The sequence below is a fragment of the Ochotona curzoniae genome, unplaced genomic scaffold (genome assembly GCF_017591425.1).
Source record: "Ochotona curzoniae isolate NIBS_2020 unplaced genomic scaffold, NIBS_Ocur_1.0 contig_3432, whole genome shotgun sequence".
NCBI classification, from domain to species: domain Eukaryota; kingdom Metazoa; phylum Chordata; class Mammalia; order Lagomorpha; family Ochotonidae; genus Ochotona; species Ochotona curzoniae.
This window is the reverse complement of record NW_024465859.1, coordinates 905,301-922,640: the sequence shown is the minus strand read 5'-3', so window position 1 is coordinate 922,640 and position 17,340 is coordinate 905,301. Positions and strand designations below refer to the sequence as shown.

Sequence of the window (17,340 nt, the reverse complement as noted above, 5' to 3'; positions counted from 1 at the left end):
ACTTACAGCTACTGACTTACTTTAGGACAACAGAAAAATGTACTGGAGGTTTCTTTCAAATGATATTGTGTTCCATGATTCACCCGAGTGCTCATCAGTCATTTCTTCTGGCAAACTCTCAAACTGATGTTGTGATTAGAAAAATAACAGTGCCAACGCCCTTGACACTGGCCATGAATCATATGCTAACCTCACCTATGGCTTAAGTCAGACTCTAAAGTACAGGCACAGAATGCTGGACATGGAAGAGCAAATATTCAAAATATGGCTAGAAATCTGATGCCTTACGTCAGCCACAGATCACTTACTGAGAGGCATACTGAAGAGGATACAATGGTAAGGTACAACAAAGATCTGCAATTCACTGTGAGAGGATCAAATAAACAATTGCTCCAGTGACTCACTAGCTGGCCAACCACTGCCAAAGGCAGGTGCAAAAATTCTACACTTACCATCATCCTTCTGTTACCTTGAGGGTCGAGGGACAAGTCACAGCAGCAGATGATGATAAGGGGGCAGTCCCAAGAAACACCCGGGTTCAGGACTCATATCTCCCATGCCCTCCCCAGGCCAAGTTCCCACAGCAGGTGTATCGACACCAAGGTCTTCCTGAAGCACTTACTTTGAACAGGCGTCTAACCACCCCATCGAGCACATCCCACTTCGTCTTGCCACTAACTCCAATGCAGCCAATAAGAAAGAGGTGTGGTCTGGAGTCCTAAGGGTAAGGAAATGTACGCAGGTGAATAACAGCTGGGTCTATAGTGACTTTATTTAGTTGAGCACCTAGAATGCTTTAGATCTCCGCCAATGGTGTCAGAGGGGAACAGAAATCCTGTTTATAGTAGCATCAGATACAATTCAGCCTTAAAACTCCTTCCTACTCTACAGTAGCTGTAGAGCTATTCTGTAGCTCTACACCTATGAGAGCAATTCACAGCTACAACAGCAATCCACGGGTCATGGGACCTCCTCTCTGGGTTCCAGCCCCAGTGCTAAGTGTGACCCCAATCAGTATGTGCATTTCACATCCTTGTCTGGAATACTCTCCTCCCTGTGTCTGTTATCACTCCCTTTTCAAAAACTGCTTATGAACTCACCTCTTCCAGGATGCCTTCAGTAATTAACCCAAGCGGGCACAGTTTACACTGCTTCACAGGTTCTGAACACCATTTATATAATGCGTGTTCTGTAATTGTTCATATGTAGTTTTAGCTCTTTTTTTATTTTTATATCAGTTGTCTCCTGCTAGATTTAACACTTCAGGATAAAAGAAAGTTCTATCCTTTTCTTCTTTTAAAAACTAACATTTATTACTCTTCTTCTAAGCATCATTTAAACATGTTCAATTCAGAAAACTTGTAAACCTTTAGGAAGATCATTTTCTTCTACTTTTGTACCTCTATACAGCAGGGCATAACTGATGAAAGCTGACAGGACACTGCATCTATTGGGATTTTAAATATCTGACACAGTCTTAATAATGGAGTTAGCGGGGGTAAGGCTGGGTGAAGGGAGCAGAGGCAAAAAGCAGTTAAGCAAAGTCAGCAGAGCAAAGAGAACCAGTCTTACAGTGGGACGACCTGACCTGCCAATTGCCACGTGGCCTCAAGGAGTAACGCTTGGGCCCGGGGTTTCTTCATGCAGATGACAACCCCTGGTCAGCCAGCCTCACCTGCATAAGTTTTGAAAGTAACCTGGAGGCTTCTCTCTGGTGAAAATTCTGTTCACACTGACGATCGCTGCCATAAACCAGATTTGTATTATCTTCACTTATGAAAAAATATGTCTCCCCTCTCTACTTGCTAATTCTGAAAATGGTGATATAAGCTGTATCTTCCCAGGTTGGGTGATGCCAAAATGCTCACAAGTTTGGGTGGCTCTTTTCAGTGGGGCTAGCCCATAAGCCGCAAGGTGGGACCCCCAAATAGAGACAAATCTGGCTGCAGATGCTTTGTTTTGGTGGGTGCTGAGGATTTGTCTGAAATAATAACAGCAGACTGGCTAGAAATGCTAAGAACTAAAAACCTTAAGTTCTTTAGGTTCTGATTCATAAGACTATTGTTTTTGGAGAGATGATCATTCAGAGTGTGACTGGCAATCCCTCCATCCTGCCCAGATAGTGTCCAGTGCTTGTCCAGACGCCGGAAGTCTCTAGAGTCTGCCAGAGAATAGAAACTGCACTCAGACACACATCACCTCCAACCTCAGCAAGTCAGGACACCCTAAGCTCTACACTCAGCCCCCTGTGTGCTTCCGGGACTTGGGTGCTCCTGCCTTCCAGTGGTCTGCTGCGTTGGCCCCATTGATGGGATCAAACCGATGTTCTTGTTCAGATGAGTGCAGACAGCTTCTTTCTGTGCTTTTTATGCTGAATGTGCTTAGCTACCTTGGCAGTGCTCTTAATTCTTAAATCATAATTCAGAAAATCTTAAATTCAGAAAAGCCATTTCTGATGGGTGTTAGTGTTTAGTTACTTACAGGAAAGTACAACAGAAGATCATTTTTAGTTCTCTTTAGTAGACTTTCAAACATGAGAGAGAGGTACCATTCATTCACTCACTTCAATTGTGTTAAAATGCCACTGGGATTAAAATTACAGTAGACCCCTTTATCTGCAGTTACCTGTGGTCAACGAAACCCCAAAATACTAAAAGGAAAGTTTCAGGAGTTTGAAAAAACTTAATAACATTTGTCATTATTATATATTATCATAACTGTTCTGTTCTTGGTTACTATTGCTACCATCTTAATGCACCTACTGAACAAATGCACTTTTGTTGTAATTATTCAGGCAGTCTAGCACAGCTTTAGGTATCTAATAAGGGGTCTCAGAACATATGCCCTGCAGATAAGGGGGACTACTAGAGTTAGGGAAAAGTATTAGTAGCATTCCCAAAACACCTGCAACTCTTAGTAATGTGGTTTTATGGTGAAATCGCTAAGCTAGGCAGGTCTACCTGGGGGAGGGACAGGCAGAGCAGGAAAGGGATCCAACTAACCTCCTTCCACTTCATTTCCTCCTGAAAGCTGACAACTATCTTAACATGCCTGCCTCCTTCCTTCCGAGCCGAGCATTCACCAGTGTCATCCAGCAACATGTCTGCGAATGGAAAACATCAACAGCCTTAGGCACATGGGGATAGCAAAGCTGGCTTCCTGACACCCCCGCTGCTTTGTTGGCAGAGCAGCGGGATAAACCAGGTGTCGGGGTGTAAGGGAAGTAGGGTGGGGTGGGGGAAGGGTAGAATGGAGAATGCAACCACAGAAACCAATGGTGGACCAACCAAGGAACCAGCAGGCTGACGATGCACTTTGCTGGATGGAAGTGCGAGGGAGAGACTCAACCAAAACGATAGCAATAGCAGCATCATGAATAAAAAATAAAAGCGTCAGCCTCAATATGCTTACAAAGAAAATCTAGATCATGTTCACTGATGATTGTGCCAGCCTGAAATCCAGGAAGGCAGGAAGATCATAGACCAAGCCATTGCCCCAACTGGGACCTGCTACTATGGGGTTTGTATGCAGCATTCAGCTTGCGAGTTGGCTTCTTAAAATGGATCAAACAGAACTCAGCATGGTGAGCGAAGGGATCTGAGCTCATGGCTTGTAGACTTTGGGGCACTGGAGCAAAGCATGAGAGCAGTCTAACGGCTGGGCTCATGCTGGCAGCAGACACACACCCAGACACACACACCCCCAATTGCACACATGCCTTTGCCTCTCCGTTGGATCTGCTGATCTGCTTTAACTTGGGGCTCTTGCTTGGAAACCAGAGAACCAGCTGCAAGTGCGGTCCTGACCCCGATCCCCGGGAGCCACTCACCCAGGCTGGTTGACTCAGTGAGGTTGAGGCTGTGCTGGGAGAGGCCCATGGACTGCCTGGGGGAGGCAGAGATGGACACCTGGGAGGGGGCCCGACTGCAGCCACTGCCTTGAGACTCTGATTTTAACCGGTCATTCTCAGCTTTCAGCTTCTCTATTTCACTCTGCAAAGAGGAAGGGAGAAGATCACTTATTGGGTGGATAGAAATGGAATGAACTTTTTCTGGAGATGGGACCTGATAATTTCCAGCCAAGATATGAGGAAACCTCATTAGTGAGATTCAGTAGCTTTTGCTGCCTCTACTGTGCACACTGACAGACCTGGCTGGGGAGCTTCCATCCTACCAGAAACTAGGAATTTGGAAAGACACCGGAAATACTTCCAAAGATGCTGCTGTGTGAGACCCCATTGAACAAGTGCTTATCTCAAAGCTTTGCAGAACTCTGGGCTGGCAGGATGCTGTACTCTAGGACTTCTCAGAGCCTTTGTGTTTGAATCTGCACGGACCTCATCACGTGCAATGCTTCCCCAGCGCACATAATCAAGCTCCCCCTTCACAGAGCCCTTCCGGGAACACCTGCTTTTGGAGAGAGTGTTCTCCAGCAAAGTCCCCCAGGAGTCTTACTTTCTGTGAGTATTAATGAGGAATTGACTAGACTGGGTGCCATGCCTAGAGAAAGGGACCCAAAAAATTGCATGGAAACCCCAAACATCTTCTCTCCATGGAAGACAGGGCTGGGAAGGGCTGCAAGAAGGGATCTGCAGGAATACTTAGAGGCAGGCAGTGATTCTGCCGGTGGCAGGACTTGTTAAAGCTATACAGAGCAAGAGGCATCAGGCTCCCTCATCCAACCTGACGGGCAGGGGGCTTATCCCAGTGGAGGGCTTATTCCTCTTATGAAAGAGGAAGTGTCCAGGCAGGCAACAGGAGTAGTCATTGGCTCTGTGTGGCTGGTGGACAGAGTCTGAGGAGTACAGAAGGTAGTGTGGATCAACAGTGAAAAGGACCCTTTAGGAGGCCTTTGAGATCTATGTGGGAGGGAATAAAAAGACCAAAGAGGCAGGGAAAGCAGGAGGCAGCCACCACACAACCCCCTCTGGGGGTGGTGGAGAGCAGCCCCTTAGAAGGCCTTCCCAGAAGGCCTCAGGCTCAGCTGGGCTCCTTGGCATCTCACCTGCATCCTGTTCATGGCCTCCCGGAGCTGGTCGAGCTGGTGGGCAGAGCTGAGGGCTTCAAGGCGGATGTCTGTTAGCTTCATCTCCTTGTCTCTCAGCTCGTTCCGGAGCTGCATGACTGTCTCAGCTTCACTGTCCATGCACTCGGAAATTCTAGGGCAAGAGGAATGTCCATGACAAAAGCTCCTCTGAATTCATCTCCTTTCAGACCCCCTCTGATTCCTGATCTATATTTGTCATCAGTTCTGGTCAGCAGTCATTAATTAAAACCAGCGCCCTGGTTCCTCCTGGAGGGACAGCACCAAGAGCACTTGAAATTTAGACTTTATGACTTCCCTGGGCTCTTTCTTGGCAATCAGAGTGGCTCTTTGTTCAGATCAGTCAGCTGAACATGGCCTGCCTGCCATCAAGTATATACAGTTGGCTCCTCGAGCAACACAACCATGCCCTTGAGAGGCAAGGTCAATGGCCTGGTTGACAGAAACTTCAAGGTGAAACAGCTGACTAAAAAGAAGAACCATGAAGAGAAGAGTTTGCATACGTCTGACAGCACCCTGAACACTTCCTCCTGTCATTGTGCCTAGGAGATCAGCCTTCATCAGTCTCCACAACTTGTGACACTCATGGCAAGAAGAAAAAAAGCTACAAGGAGTCAGACACAGCAGAGCACCATAGCACAGGGAGGTCAGTTTGATGTGGAAGCTGCAATGGCTCAGAAACCATTGCCTTCCTTCCCCATCTGCACAGCAGATCATGGTGGCTGAGGGACTCCATGGAGTCTCTCTCACCAAAGAAAGGGACACTAGGCTGGCAGGGCTCTGTACTTGATTGCGTTTGCTCTTCAAACACCTAGCAGGTCAGTACATGTAGAAAATCATAATCATCATGACAAACTGCAATGTTAAGAAAAAAGAATTCAAGTTCATAAACTCACAAAGCTGAAACTGATTATGTTTGTAAGAGATGATGAGCACAGAGGCTCAGCAGGAAAGTCATGTGGACCCGCTCGTCTAGACCCCAGAGCTGATTTGGGGCCAAAAACTTTGACCCGTGAACCTAGCTGAGGGTGTGGAAATTTTAATTTCCAAAGGAAAGCTATTTATAAAATTATTCACTGAGACGTAATTTTATTTCAGGAGCAGTAAGCAGAAGGAAAAGTTAACTGTTGAGCAGTGAAGCTTTTCTTGACCAGAGTCTGCACTGGATTCCACAGACAGGGTGTTCAGAGTTGTCAGCAAGCAAGGAAGCTTCTCCGGTTCAAAATCTTCCTTTCAAAACCAGAGGAATTCTTGGACACATTCTAGTTATTTCCATGTCATACCCACAAGGAAATCAAGTCAACACACTTGGGACTAAAAGACCCAATGAGACAAAAACACCTTTAGAATACAGAACCTGCTGTCCCTAGCTCTTTGTGCTCTGAATAGCCTGTGGCTTGGGAGACTTAACTATAAGGCAGCTTTCCCCTACCTCTCAGTTTGGGAGGTTTAAACAAGAAGCATGCACAAAAACAGTTCTTTCTCGGGAGGACTCTGGGAGTCCGGGCTTAGAAGGAGTGTACAACCTGAACGAAACTCCGTGTGACACTCCGGTCTTCGCCATGCCAGGCCCTTCCTGCACAGACACTAGAGGCTTCAGCTCACGGCACAGAACACTCTGTGCTGGCTTGTACAGCACCACAACAGTCTGCCCAGCCCTCCAAGGCAAAGCACCGGACTCCTGTCTTGTCTGTGCAGACTGTATGTCTTCTCAGCAATAGATAACATGCCACTCTTGGAATATGGCACACAGATTGCACTGCACAGCTGGGGCCCCAGACCCAGTTTTACAAAGGTGCCACAGTCTGAGTGGTCTGGGTTTTTGTCCCTGCCCTAACCAGTACTGAAGCATAATCCTTGCATTCATTTACTCAATTCACTGGTTACCCTCTGCAGCTAGCTGCTGGAGCCTCCAGCACTGGCAGTGTTTTGTGTGACAATCCAGCAGCATCTGACCATGCTGAGCAGCAGTAAATGCTCATTGAACACACAAACTAGGCTGGGCATGTGAAATAAATTAGCCCACTTTCCTGTTAGAATTCCCTATTCCTAAAATAGAGAGGCTGAGGCACACAGAATAACATGCCCAGGGTGACACTATTTAAAAATGACAGAGGCAGCATCAAACCTAGTAGATCCACTTGATTATGCAGCCCGCGTTCCTGAGCTACACCCAGCAGGCACTCAATACATGCCTGTCCACTTCACAGACCACTCACTGAAGCAACTGTAGGTACCAGTTCTCCTGCTCAGTGTCTAACAAATTATTCCAGTATATGCTAGCCATTTTGTCCAGAGGCAGGGATGGAGGCATACCTAATTTTAAACGCCTTGAGTGTGGGAAATATAGCCTTCCCATAACTACCATTCCTTTCGCCCACGGGGTGGGGAATTCTCTAAGCCCAACTCTTCTGCCCTTGGTTTCTGCTTTGAACTCCTTCTCACATCTAGATTTGCACATTCTTAACAAACCTTTCAAGGTTGGAAATACGCATTTACTCTCAGCCCACCCTTTGGGAAACCAGACCCAAAACAAACATCTCCAATGTCCAAGGACCCTGTGGAATCTAAGGGGAAGGCGGGAGAGCCAAGAATCTGCCCCACCCAACACCCCTGGGGAAAGTGGTCTGGAAGGAGCCTTCCATTGAGGCTTCTATAGAGCAGGCTGTATGCATCACCACTGCTCTCGTTGCACTTGGCCCCTGCACCATTTGGCCCAGTTTCTATGCTTCCCTCCCTTCTCTCTGTACTGAGTTTCCTCCCACCTCACTGGCTGCACCACACTCTCGTTGTGAACTTCAATATCAGAGTGCCCCAGGACTCAGTCCTTGATACTCTATTCTTCAGTGAGACTCCCTAGAAACCTCTTCTAGTTGTCCTGCCTGCAATACCATCTATGAGCCTGTACCTCTAAATCTGTACCTCTAGGAATTCCATGTTGGCCAACACCTACACAAAGCTGTCTTCTGAGCACCACCTCACACTTATAATACGGTGGCCAAATCAGAGATCCTTTACCTTCACTGATCTACGTCTTTCACTCATGCCTAGTACTCAAGCTGCAAATCCAAGGGTATCCAAGGATGATTTTTCTCTCATTCTTTTACTCCATATCTGGTCCATGTGCTGCCCACTTTTCTTTCAAAGCTGCATCCACCCTGGATGCCTCACCACCACCAGTCACTTACTCATTTCACCAAATATTTGAATGCTCATAAAACCTAGAATGACCAACTGCAAGGAGTATACAGTGTAGATCCAGATTGGGGTTAAGACACAAAGTAGCTAATTCTGGGGAATCTACCTGTCAGGTGGTAATAGGTACAATGGTGGAAAATAAAAACCAAGGAAAGTGATTGATAGGAATACTGCTGGTGGTAGCGTACTGCTTTATCCCAGGAGGCCAGGCCAGGCCTTGTTGATCAGGTCACACTGAGCAGACTGAAGACAGTGAACAGCTAGAGGAAGAGTTAGCAGGCAGAGGGCACAGCAAACACAAGGACAAAGATCTCCGGGCACATAGTGTTACTGGAGAAATCAAAGCAGTGCCACAGGACAGAGGGGCAGAAGTTGGGTAGTCCTGCCAGCTTCATGCAATTTCTGATCCTCATCAGTAGAAAATGAATTCAGATGTCCCCAACCCTCCCATGTATGTGCCCATTGCACATACAATCAGACACAATTCCACTTTGATTCAAAGCCTCACATGTAGCAAGTCCTGCCTGCACTGGGGGCCTCTTTCTCTATCCCTTGTGCACTGCTGCCCCAGCAGGGCAGCCTTTTCTTCTCACTAGACTCCGTATTGTATAAACTAAACAAAATATCACCACGAGGCTGGTCAGTGTCTACTAGAGTCCATTTCATTTGACTTCTTCCCTGTAGGTGATATGACCCCAGTCCAGTAGGGCAGTAAGAGGAAGGTATGCCTCTTGAAGACTTAGTCCATAAAGAAGCCCTCCTCCAAGAACCTCCCCATGGTGTCCCTCTCCCCCTGCTGGCTGAACACACAGCACTGAACTATGACTTGGTGCGGCAGTTGGCGGGAGCCTCGGGCCTACATTTGGTGGTATGGTTTATGGCAGGCAGAGTGCTACCAGGAGTACAGCAGTGAAGTTGCTACTTGAGACACCTGAAGGTCCACAACATGCCTGGTTTAAGTCCTGGCTACCTGGCTTCTGATCCAGCTTCCTGCTAATGCACATCCTGGGAGGCAGCAGACGCAGGTTCAGGTGCATGGGTCCCTGCTACCCGTGTGGACGGGACTTCTAGGCTTCTGATTTCAACCTAGCCGAGCCCTGGATGCTACAGCCAATTGGGAAGAGAAGCAGTAGGTGAAAAATATTTCTGTCTGTCTTCCAAATAAATGAAAACTTTAAATTAAATTTGCTGTCAAGGTATTATGCATCCTAACATCACTGTGAGTCACAGCATTATCCCGTGGCACACTCTCGTTTTTTCTGGGTTATTCAGGATTTATTTGTTTAGCATCCACGCATCCTCTCCCTGGTATACAGCATCCACCACAGCAGGTCCTTATCTGGTACACTGTTGTAGCCTGTGCTGACGACAATGTCTGACACAGAGTGGAGGCTCAGAGGTGGAATGAGGGGTCCTGGGCCACGTCACAAGGAGCTCCTGTCCTCCCAAGGACAGGAATGTGGTCACACCCAGAGGAAGGCTCTGTCACACAAACTGCTATAAGCACAGAGCAGATGAGGAGCTCCTCTGTCAGTCCTCTAGACAGGAAACGACTAAGCCAAATGCTATGGGGTGAGGACTGAGTGAGGTTGTGTGCTGCTTACGCCTCAGGCAGTCTTAGGTTACACAGGAACACACTCCCAACTGCTCAATCTTGTCACTCAAGGAAACACACTGGGAAACACACTTTCAGGCACGAGGTTGGACGCTGTGGGGATAAGACAGGTCCAGATTTCTAGTGCTTCTCTTTCTTCCCTTGCTTAGGTTTTTGCCTTTGTCCATGTTGTCCAGGTTTTAGCCTTTATCCATGTTGCTACAGCCACCCTCTCAGCAAGGTGGTCCTCAAGCGTAGAGGAAATGATCATTTAATTATGTACAACAGAGATGTTGGCAGGCCCACAGTTCACTTGTAAGTGGAGCCATCTAAAAACTCCATGTCTCCTTCCAGTTCCTCACTCCATGCAGCTAGTGTCAGCTCCCCCAATTAGGTCCCCTAAGAATGAAGGAGGCTACACAGGAAAAAGGAGCCGTAAATGCACAGAGACTAACTTGGCCTTCCTGTGAATCTACTGTAATGGATTCAATGAACTCTATTTTAACCTGAGACAACACTCAGGTTTGTACTATCAATCATCTCCTTTTCCTACCTCTAAATTACAAGGGCTATTCCAGCACCAGCCACAGTTCCCCTCTTCTCCCAGGCATAACCTTATCTTATGAATAGCTTTCCTTGCAGTCCACACAGATTCAGCTCCTTCTTGTCTAACCCCAGGTCTGGCAACCCATGGTCTCTAACGGAATTCAGCCTTCCCTGGCATGAGAGTCTTTCTCTGCTGTAAGTGGCTGTACTACCATTTCCTGAGCCCAGGTGCTCAACCACCTATCCTAACCCAGTCCTGATCAGGTGTTGTCTCTAGAGACAGGACCTTGGACTGGCACCCTGTGCTCTCATGGAGGATCAGACAGTCTGTGTGCTCGGTGGGAACCACAGGGGGTTAGCTGATACCTTGTAGCCAAGAACAGAACCTAAACCACTGAACTCCCAACCAGCTATGTCTCTGAGGAAAACCATGCATATGGTCTCATATCTCACTTGCTAAGGAACATTACAATGATGGACCATTTTATAAAATATAAACTCCTTTAGTGAAGACATATGTCACTAAATTGTTCCATTGTTTTAAACTTCTAATTTCTAAGCTCTCATCTGGAGAGAGTTGACACCAAATTTTGATCAAAGACGAAAAGTCTAATCTAAGTCTTATCACATGAACAAGAATTTTGGCAAAAATCACCATCATCTCCCACTCACAGCAAAAACACTTCTGATTCTTTCAGGTCCACAAATTTTGTTCTTTCTTTAGGACAGGATAAACAGACCACATCCACAAAGCAAAGCACGAAGACTGACAAGAAGAGATGCCCCATCACAGGACTCGTAGCCATCCTAACATGAGAGGCCTCCCAGGGGACAAGGGCGTCCCCTGAGCAGGACAGCCTGGATGGACAGACTTACAGAGAGTTGGAGTGAGAATTCCTCAGCAATGCAGTGGAGCCTGTAGACCCATTGTGTGGCAACTTTGGTGAGGAAGGCAAGGAGGAATCCGTCATCTCCTCGATGTCTGAATGGGAGGATGCTGATTTGGGAGACTTCTTCTTTCCGAAAGCTTGCTTGAAGGAACTGCGTAACTGAATATACAAGATCATCAGCCTGGTGGGGTTGCCATCAGCACTTAATCTTGGTTCAACAGTGACATGCACAAAAAGAGCAATTAAGTCTCTCATGTCTGCCCCACCAACGGAAAAGGTTCCCAACAGCTCTCTTGAATCAGTGCATTAAGGGAAGAGTTATCTGGTGCTGACAGCTTGAGGAGGTTGGACCTGCGGGTGACAATCCATGCCTATTCTTGGTTTAAGACTAGATGCCAACAGCAAGACAGAGCCTGGCTCAGCACATGGGTGTGGGGGAGATGAGGTTACTCAGCAACAAAGCAGGATGCTCAGACACGGTGACAGATGCGGATGGGGTTAGTCATATCAATGGATGGGTTAGCTTGGTATCTGATATTAAACTTGGTCTTGCTTACCTCATTGACCTGCCAGAGAAAACGCAAGCAAAAACAGGGAAGGGGAGGAAAAAAGACAATTTTTAACAGAGAAAGCCAGTGACAAGGAAAGCTTTGGACTTTTCAGACACAACATGGCTAATCATAAACACCACACATGGAGGAGGTTTCCAGTAGGAATGCGAGTTCAACAGTACTGGGGCTATCTTCCTCTATTACAGCAGGAAGAGAAGCAGAGGGAGCGAAGACCCTTACGATCTGAGCCCTGCTGTCAGGTGGGATAGCTGCTCTCATCCTCTTCTGTGCTTCTGGTTAACTATCTTTCTATGCTTTCCACTTTTTCAGGGGTACGTGGAGCCAGGTCTTAGCTCTGTTAAGGTGCCACCTAGCTAGAGCACTCTCTAACACATGTACTGCAGTACTTCCATATGAGAAGGCAGTCTGATGGGCAAGGTATTAGCCATTGGTGATTCAACATGTAGAGTTCCTTTTTAGGATTTTATTAACTAGGTTGGGCAAAGAACTGGCGTCTACCACAATTTCCCCCAAACTATAAATGAACCTGAAAATTTTAATGACAGCATAAAGAATTAAATGCAATGCCTTCTACTAAAGCTATGACCAATCTGTATTTTCTAAGCCAAACCAATAATTCTTTTGAAATATGTTTTTTAAAGATTTTATTTTTATTGGAAATCTGGATATACAGAGAGGAGGAGAGACAGAGAGGAAGATATTCCATCCACTGATTCACTCCCCAAGTGACCACAATGGTTGGAGCTGAGCCAATCCGAAGCCAGGAACCAGGAGCTCTTCTGGGTCTCCCATGCAGGTGCAGGGTCCCAAGGCCTTGGGCCGTCCTCAACTGCTTTCCCAGGCCACAGCAGGGAGCTGGATGGGAAGCAGGGCCACTGGGATTAGAACCGGTGCCCATATGGGATCCTGGTGCATGCAAGGCGAGGACTTTAACCACTGCATTATCATGCCAGGCCCGAAAAATGTTTCTTTAAAATGCAACAGTGGGTGATGGGCCCAGCAGCGTGGCCTAGCGGCTAAGGTCCTTGCCTTGATTTTCCAATAAATAAATAAATTAATTAAGAAAAAAAGCAGCAGTGGGTGATGTTGCCATCTGTGAGGCTTGCATCTCACACTGGAGTCCTGGTTCGAGTTCTGGCTGCTTTGCTTTTGATATGGGTTCTTGCTAATGTACCCGGAAAGGCAGTGGAGTATGGTCAAGTACTTGGGCCACTGCTACGCATGCAGGAGGTCCAGATGGAGTTCCAGGCGCTTGGCATTGGCCTTGCCCAGCTCCGCCTATTTGTGGAGCGAACCAGTGTATGAAAGATATCTCTGGGGCCCGGCACGGTGGCGCAAGTGGTTAAAGGTCCTCGCCTTGCACACCCGGGATCCCATATGGGAGCCGGTTCTAATCCCGGCAGCTCCGCTTCCCTTCCAGCTCCCTGCCTGTGGCCCGGGAAAGCAGTCGAGGACGGCCCAAAGCTTTGGGAACCTGCACCCGCGTGGGAGACCCAGAAGAGGCTCCTGGCTTCGGATTGGCATAGTATCGGCCCGTTGCGCTCACTTGGGGAGTGAATCATTGGACGGAGGATCTTCCTCTCTGTCTCTCCTCTCTGTATATCCGCCTTTCCAATAAATATAATAAAAATAAAATCTTTAAAAAAAAAAAAAAAGATATCTGTCTCACCAGACCTTTCAAATAAATAAATAAACCTCTGAAAAAATTAAGTCTCCTTTCTCAAGCCTTTTATTTTCTGAAAATACATTCTAGGATGTTCTTAGCTACTAAGAAATTCACAAAATGGGCCATTCTGTAAATGAGCTCAGAGTCTCCTCCCATCCACGTGTTTCATCCATAACAGCTGTCTAGCTCACAGCATGTCTAGATCCCACTTCTCTCCGAAGTTTACCGCTATTTCCAGAGTTGTCACGGAAACAGAAGTGTTGACATACACGCCAACAACCTCAGCCTTGTCTGTACCTCTGCTAAAATGTCATGTAGAAGAGGCAATTACAAAGATTAGAATTAAGTTTTGGGATTAGTTGAGGATGCCAATTACCCATCTTTTCTGATCCACTGGTAACTGACAGTGAAACACTGTAAACCAGTTTTACTTCCTAAAGAAAACGTAATCACTAGTTTGTACAAAATATCTCTCAGCATGTTCACAGTCAAGTCAGATCATTCTTATGAGTAACATATTAGAGATGGCAATATGCTTTAAAAACTGCCTAGTTAGAGCAAATGAATTGACTCAAAGTCATTAGAAGTTTAAAGGAAAAAAATCCAAATGAGAGGATCACATTCAACTGGCCTTTCTGCTTGCCTCAATGCAAGTCACCAAAAATCAAAATACTAAATTCCCAACTCTTCTATGACTAGACCTTGCCACCCATCCAAGATGACAGAAAATGAGCAACATGTATGAAATGAATGAGGACACTGATGCTACTCTGTGAACATGATAACAGCACTGACAGATGGGGCTCTTTGAGTATTGGTCAACTACAGATGAACATGAGCTGCCTGTCCCTGTACTGAAGACAGGTAGTAGCAAGGTCATATAGGGCTTACAGTCTCAATGGAAGAACTAAAAAAGAGGACAGAGAGAGGGAGGTGAGGTTTCCCTGAGAGTGGGAAGAGCCTTTTATGAAACTACTAGTGGAAATTCCAGCAGCACTTTGGAGACATGGGGATATGGAGGAAAGGCCTAACAGACACTGATTCTGCTAAACTCACCATTTTGAGGTACAATTCTCAGTTAAGAACCACTAATATCTATGGTAGAATTTTCTAACAGTTTTCAAAGAGAAAGTTGCTTTGGTGCTGTCAAGCAGCTACATAAATAAACAGATGAAGATGAGGATGAACAATGAGGTAACTAAATGATGTGTGCTAAAAAAAAATACTTTGGAATGAAGAAGTCACTAAATTGGTAACGTTATTCTAGTACCTGGAACTTTGTGGCCAACATATAATGAGAAAGAAACAGTGCATGTATGAAATGGAAGATGAGTTCTTTATATGAAATCATGAAACAGAAAAACCATAAGGTGGTGGTTGGTACAAATTTTGTTGTATTGCTGAGCACATTAATTTCAGTAAAAACCTATCTGCAAATCATTCCTGGGGTCTCCTTCCAGGGACCTGCACTCTGAAGTTAAGAGCTAGCATACTCGTTCTGTGACTGCACTGTGGTCCCCTGGACAGTATTTAGGTGTCCACTCACCCAGTTCTTTCTTTTCTTCTTCTTTGAGTCACTCTCTATGTTGCTGCCCACGCTGGAGTGGCTGGTGGCGCTGTTGATGCTGGAGACGCTGTCAGAGGAATGCTGCCTGCGGATGCGAAGATCTGTAGATTGAGAGGTGCCGTTTCCTGGAGACCAAGATGGCGAAGTCAGCAGCTGCTCACTTGGACCCACGCAACTGCCTTTACACCTGAGAACTACCAGGTATTTTTCACTTAGACATTGCATGGTCCCCTCTGCTGACTGGAAGCTCCTTGAGGACGGGTTTCCCACTTTCCTCGGTCAATGAAATAAGGTCTGATTGATCACTTGACAAATAAGAAGCCAAGAGAAGCATAGGGATGACTTCTTCAATGCCAGCTCTGTGAAGCTTTACATATGCCAAGTTTCTGAAAGGAGGCAGCAGCCACTGCTCTCACCTGTCTCCTTCTCTCTGTGACATGCGTCCTGTGTCAGTCCCTTGGAAGTACCATGCCTGTCTTCTCTCAGGGCTGTGTCCTCTGCCTGGGATTCTTGTCTACGTTCACTCTGGCTAGTTCTTGCTAATCAATCTCATTCAGGTTCTACAATCACTGTTATTCAGGAGGTCTAACGTTTAAACAATGAGGATATAGCAGCGCTCTCTAATAGAAGTCTGTCAACAGGCTTCCTCCTTGCAGTTGAAACTGGACCCAAAGCCAAGGCTGAAAGCGCACTGGTATTAGAGCCAGATGGATCCAGATTCTAGTCCCCTTCTTACTCTTCCTTATCCTCAGCATAAGAAGTAAATAAAGCTGTGTCTGAACCTGCTCAGTGTGATGAGGAAGAAACCAGCAGCACATTCACAGGTGGTTGTGGAAAGAAAATAAAATAAGCAAAACTCTCTACAAAGTGTGAGAACCCAGTAAGTGTCCATACACACTAGTTATCAGTGCCATTACTGTTGTTATTGTTAACACAGAAGGTAGCTCACCTTCATGCCCACTTGATAATTTAAATCCCAACTTGGTTGTTCAAGAATGTAGCAAATGACCCAGAGGTATTTTTCCTGTACAATAACGGCTGATCTTTTTCAACTGATTCTATATTGGCAGTAGGCACTAAAGCGTTAGTGAAGAGTTTTAACACACTCTGCTAACAGAAACCTAGTCCTTGCATTTGGGTGATGACATCCAGAGAAGAGCATGAGCTATAAGGGCCATCTTTGTCATGGCCAGCAGCAACCTGATGACAGTTGCCTTCTGGGATCCGTCCTGCTGACCAGGAAGTGGATTACACAGGGGTGCTGCAGAAGGGTTGCATCAGACAAATCAGTGGAGGGCCCCTAAGGACAGGCAGGCTGTTTTGTCTAAGCACTGTTTTCTCTTACTTTACCTTTGCAGTTGAGCTCCGGTGTGTTAATTACTCCATTAATGGCAGCCTGGGCAGCTGCGTTCTGTTTCTTGAGCAGCTCAATGGTTTTCCTTAACTCATTCAGTTCTGAATCCTGGGGCACAGAAAGAAGTATGATCACCATGAAATCATTCTGCACAAAGTTTAACTGAACAACAACTTAAGACTCAATAGAGGGGAGTAGTGAATGAGGAGCTCAGCAGAACCTGTCTTGGGCATAAATGACCATACAAGAGGAGTAAGAATCTAAGTAGGAAATCCTTGACCCACATCTTATTTGCCCCTTAACAGATCTACTGTGGGTAATTAGGATCTCATAGGTTTAAGGAGTAAGCTCTGTATAATGGATCTAGAGACAATAATATTTTCATGCATGTTGTTCTATCCAAGCAGGGGGAAAAAAAATCATCCTTCCTGACTTACCTTCTGCTCGGCTGTCATGGTCAAACTTTGCAGCCTGATTGTCATGTTCCCGAGACTCTGTTCAAAGGCTGCCACCAGGTGAGCCTGGAAGCAGAAGACACAGAGCCTCAGTCATGCCACTGTGCAAGGCAGGAGTGACGGAAGGTGCCATGTCCTAAAGGCGGGAATCTGACCCCTGCCTAACTCTTCAGCTGCCTCTTCCCACCATTCTTTGGAATCCAGTCACTCTTAGCCCTTTACCCACTCAAACACGCTGTGCTCCTTCCCACCGCAGGGCAACTGTGCATCCCTTCCCTGCTGCCTGGATTGCTTTTTCCTCCACATCCCTCCTTGCCTGACTCATTTTTACACGTCTGTTTCCAGGAGCTCTCCACTCATGTCTCCATCACAGTTCCAGACTGGGCTGGTTCACAAGCACACACTCCTTGTGACACATGCTCTGTGCCATACCAGTTGAAAATGATTGTTGGCTT

At 46.4% G+C, this 17,340-nt stretch overlaps 1 protein-coding gene across 3 annotated transcripts in view; it reads right to left on the bottom strand.

Moving 5' to 3' along the window:
• The window catches only part of NAV2 (neuron navigator 2), a 390,873-nt gene that overhangs the window by 20,500 nt on the left and 353,033 nt on the right, over positions 1–17,340 (bottom strand). For 2 of the 3 annotated variants that reach the window (XM_040980004.1, XM_040980003.1), the window contains 9 exons: positions 16,868–16,951; positions 16,427–16,538; positions 15,056–15,201; positions 11,829–11,837; positions 11,258–11,430; positions 5,005–5,158; positions 3,830–3,992; positions 3,003–3,103; positions 623–718 (listed from right to left, as the gene is read on the bottom strand). In XM_040980004.1, coding sequence (XP_040835938.1) covers positions 623–718; positions 3,003–3,103; positions 3,830–3,992; positions 5,005–5,158; positions 11,258–11,430; positions 11,829–11,837; positions 15,056–15,201; positions 16,427–16,538; positions 16,868–16,951 — 1,038 coding nt within the window. The remainder of the gene's footprint in view (positions 1–622; positions 719–3,002; positions 3,104–3,829; positions 3,993–5,004; positions 5,159–11,257; positions 11,431–11,828; positions 11,838–15,055; positions 15,202–16,426; positions 16,539–16,867; positions 16,952–17,340) is intronic. The other variant, XM_040980005.1, reaches the window with a different exon arrangement.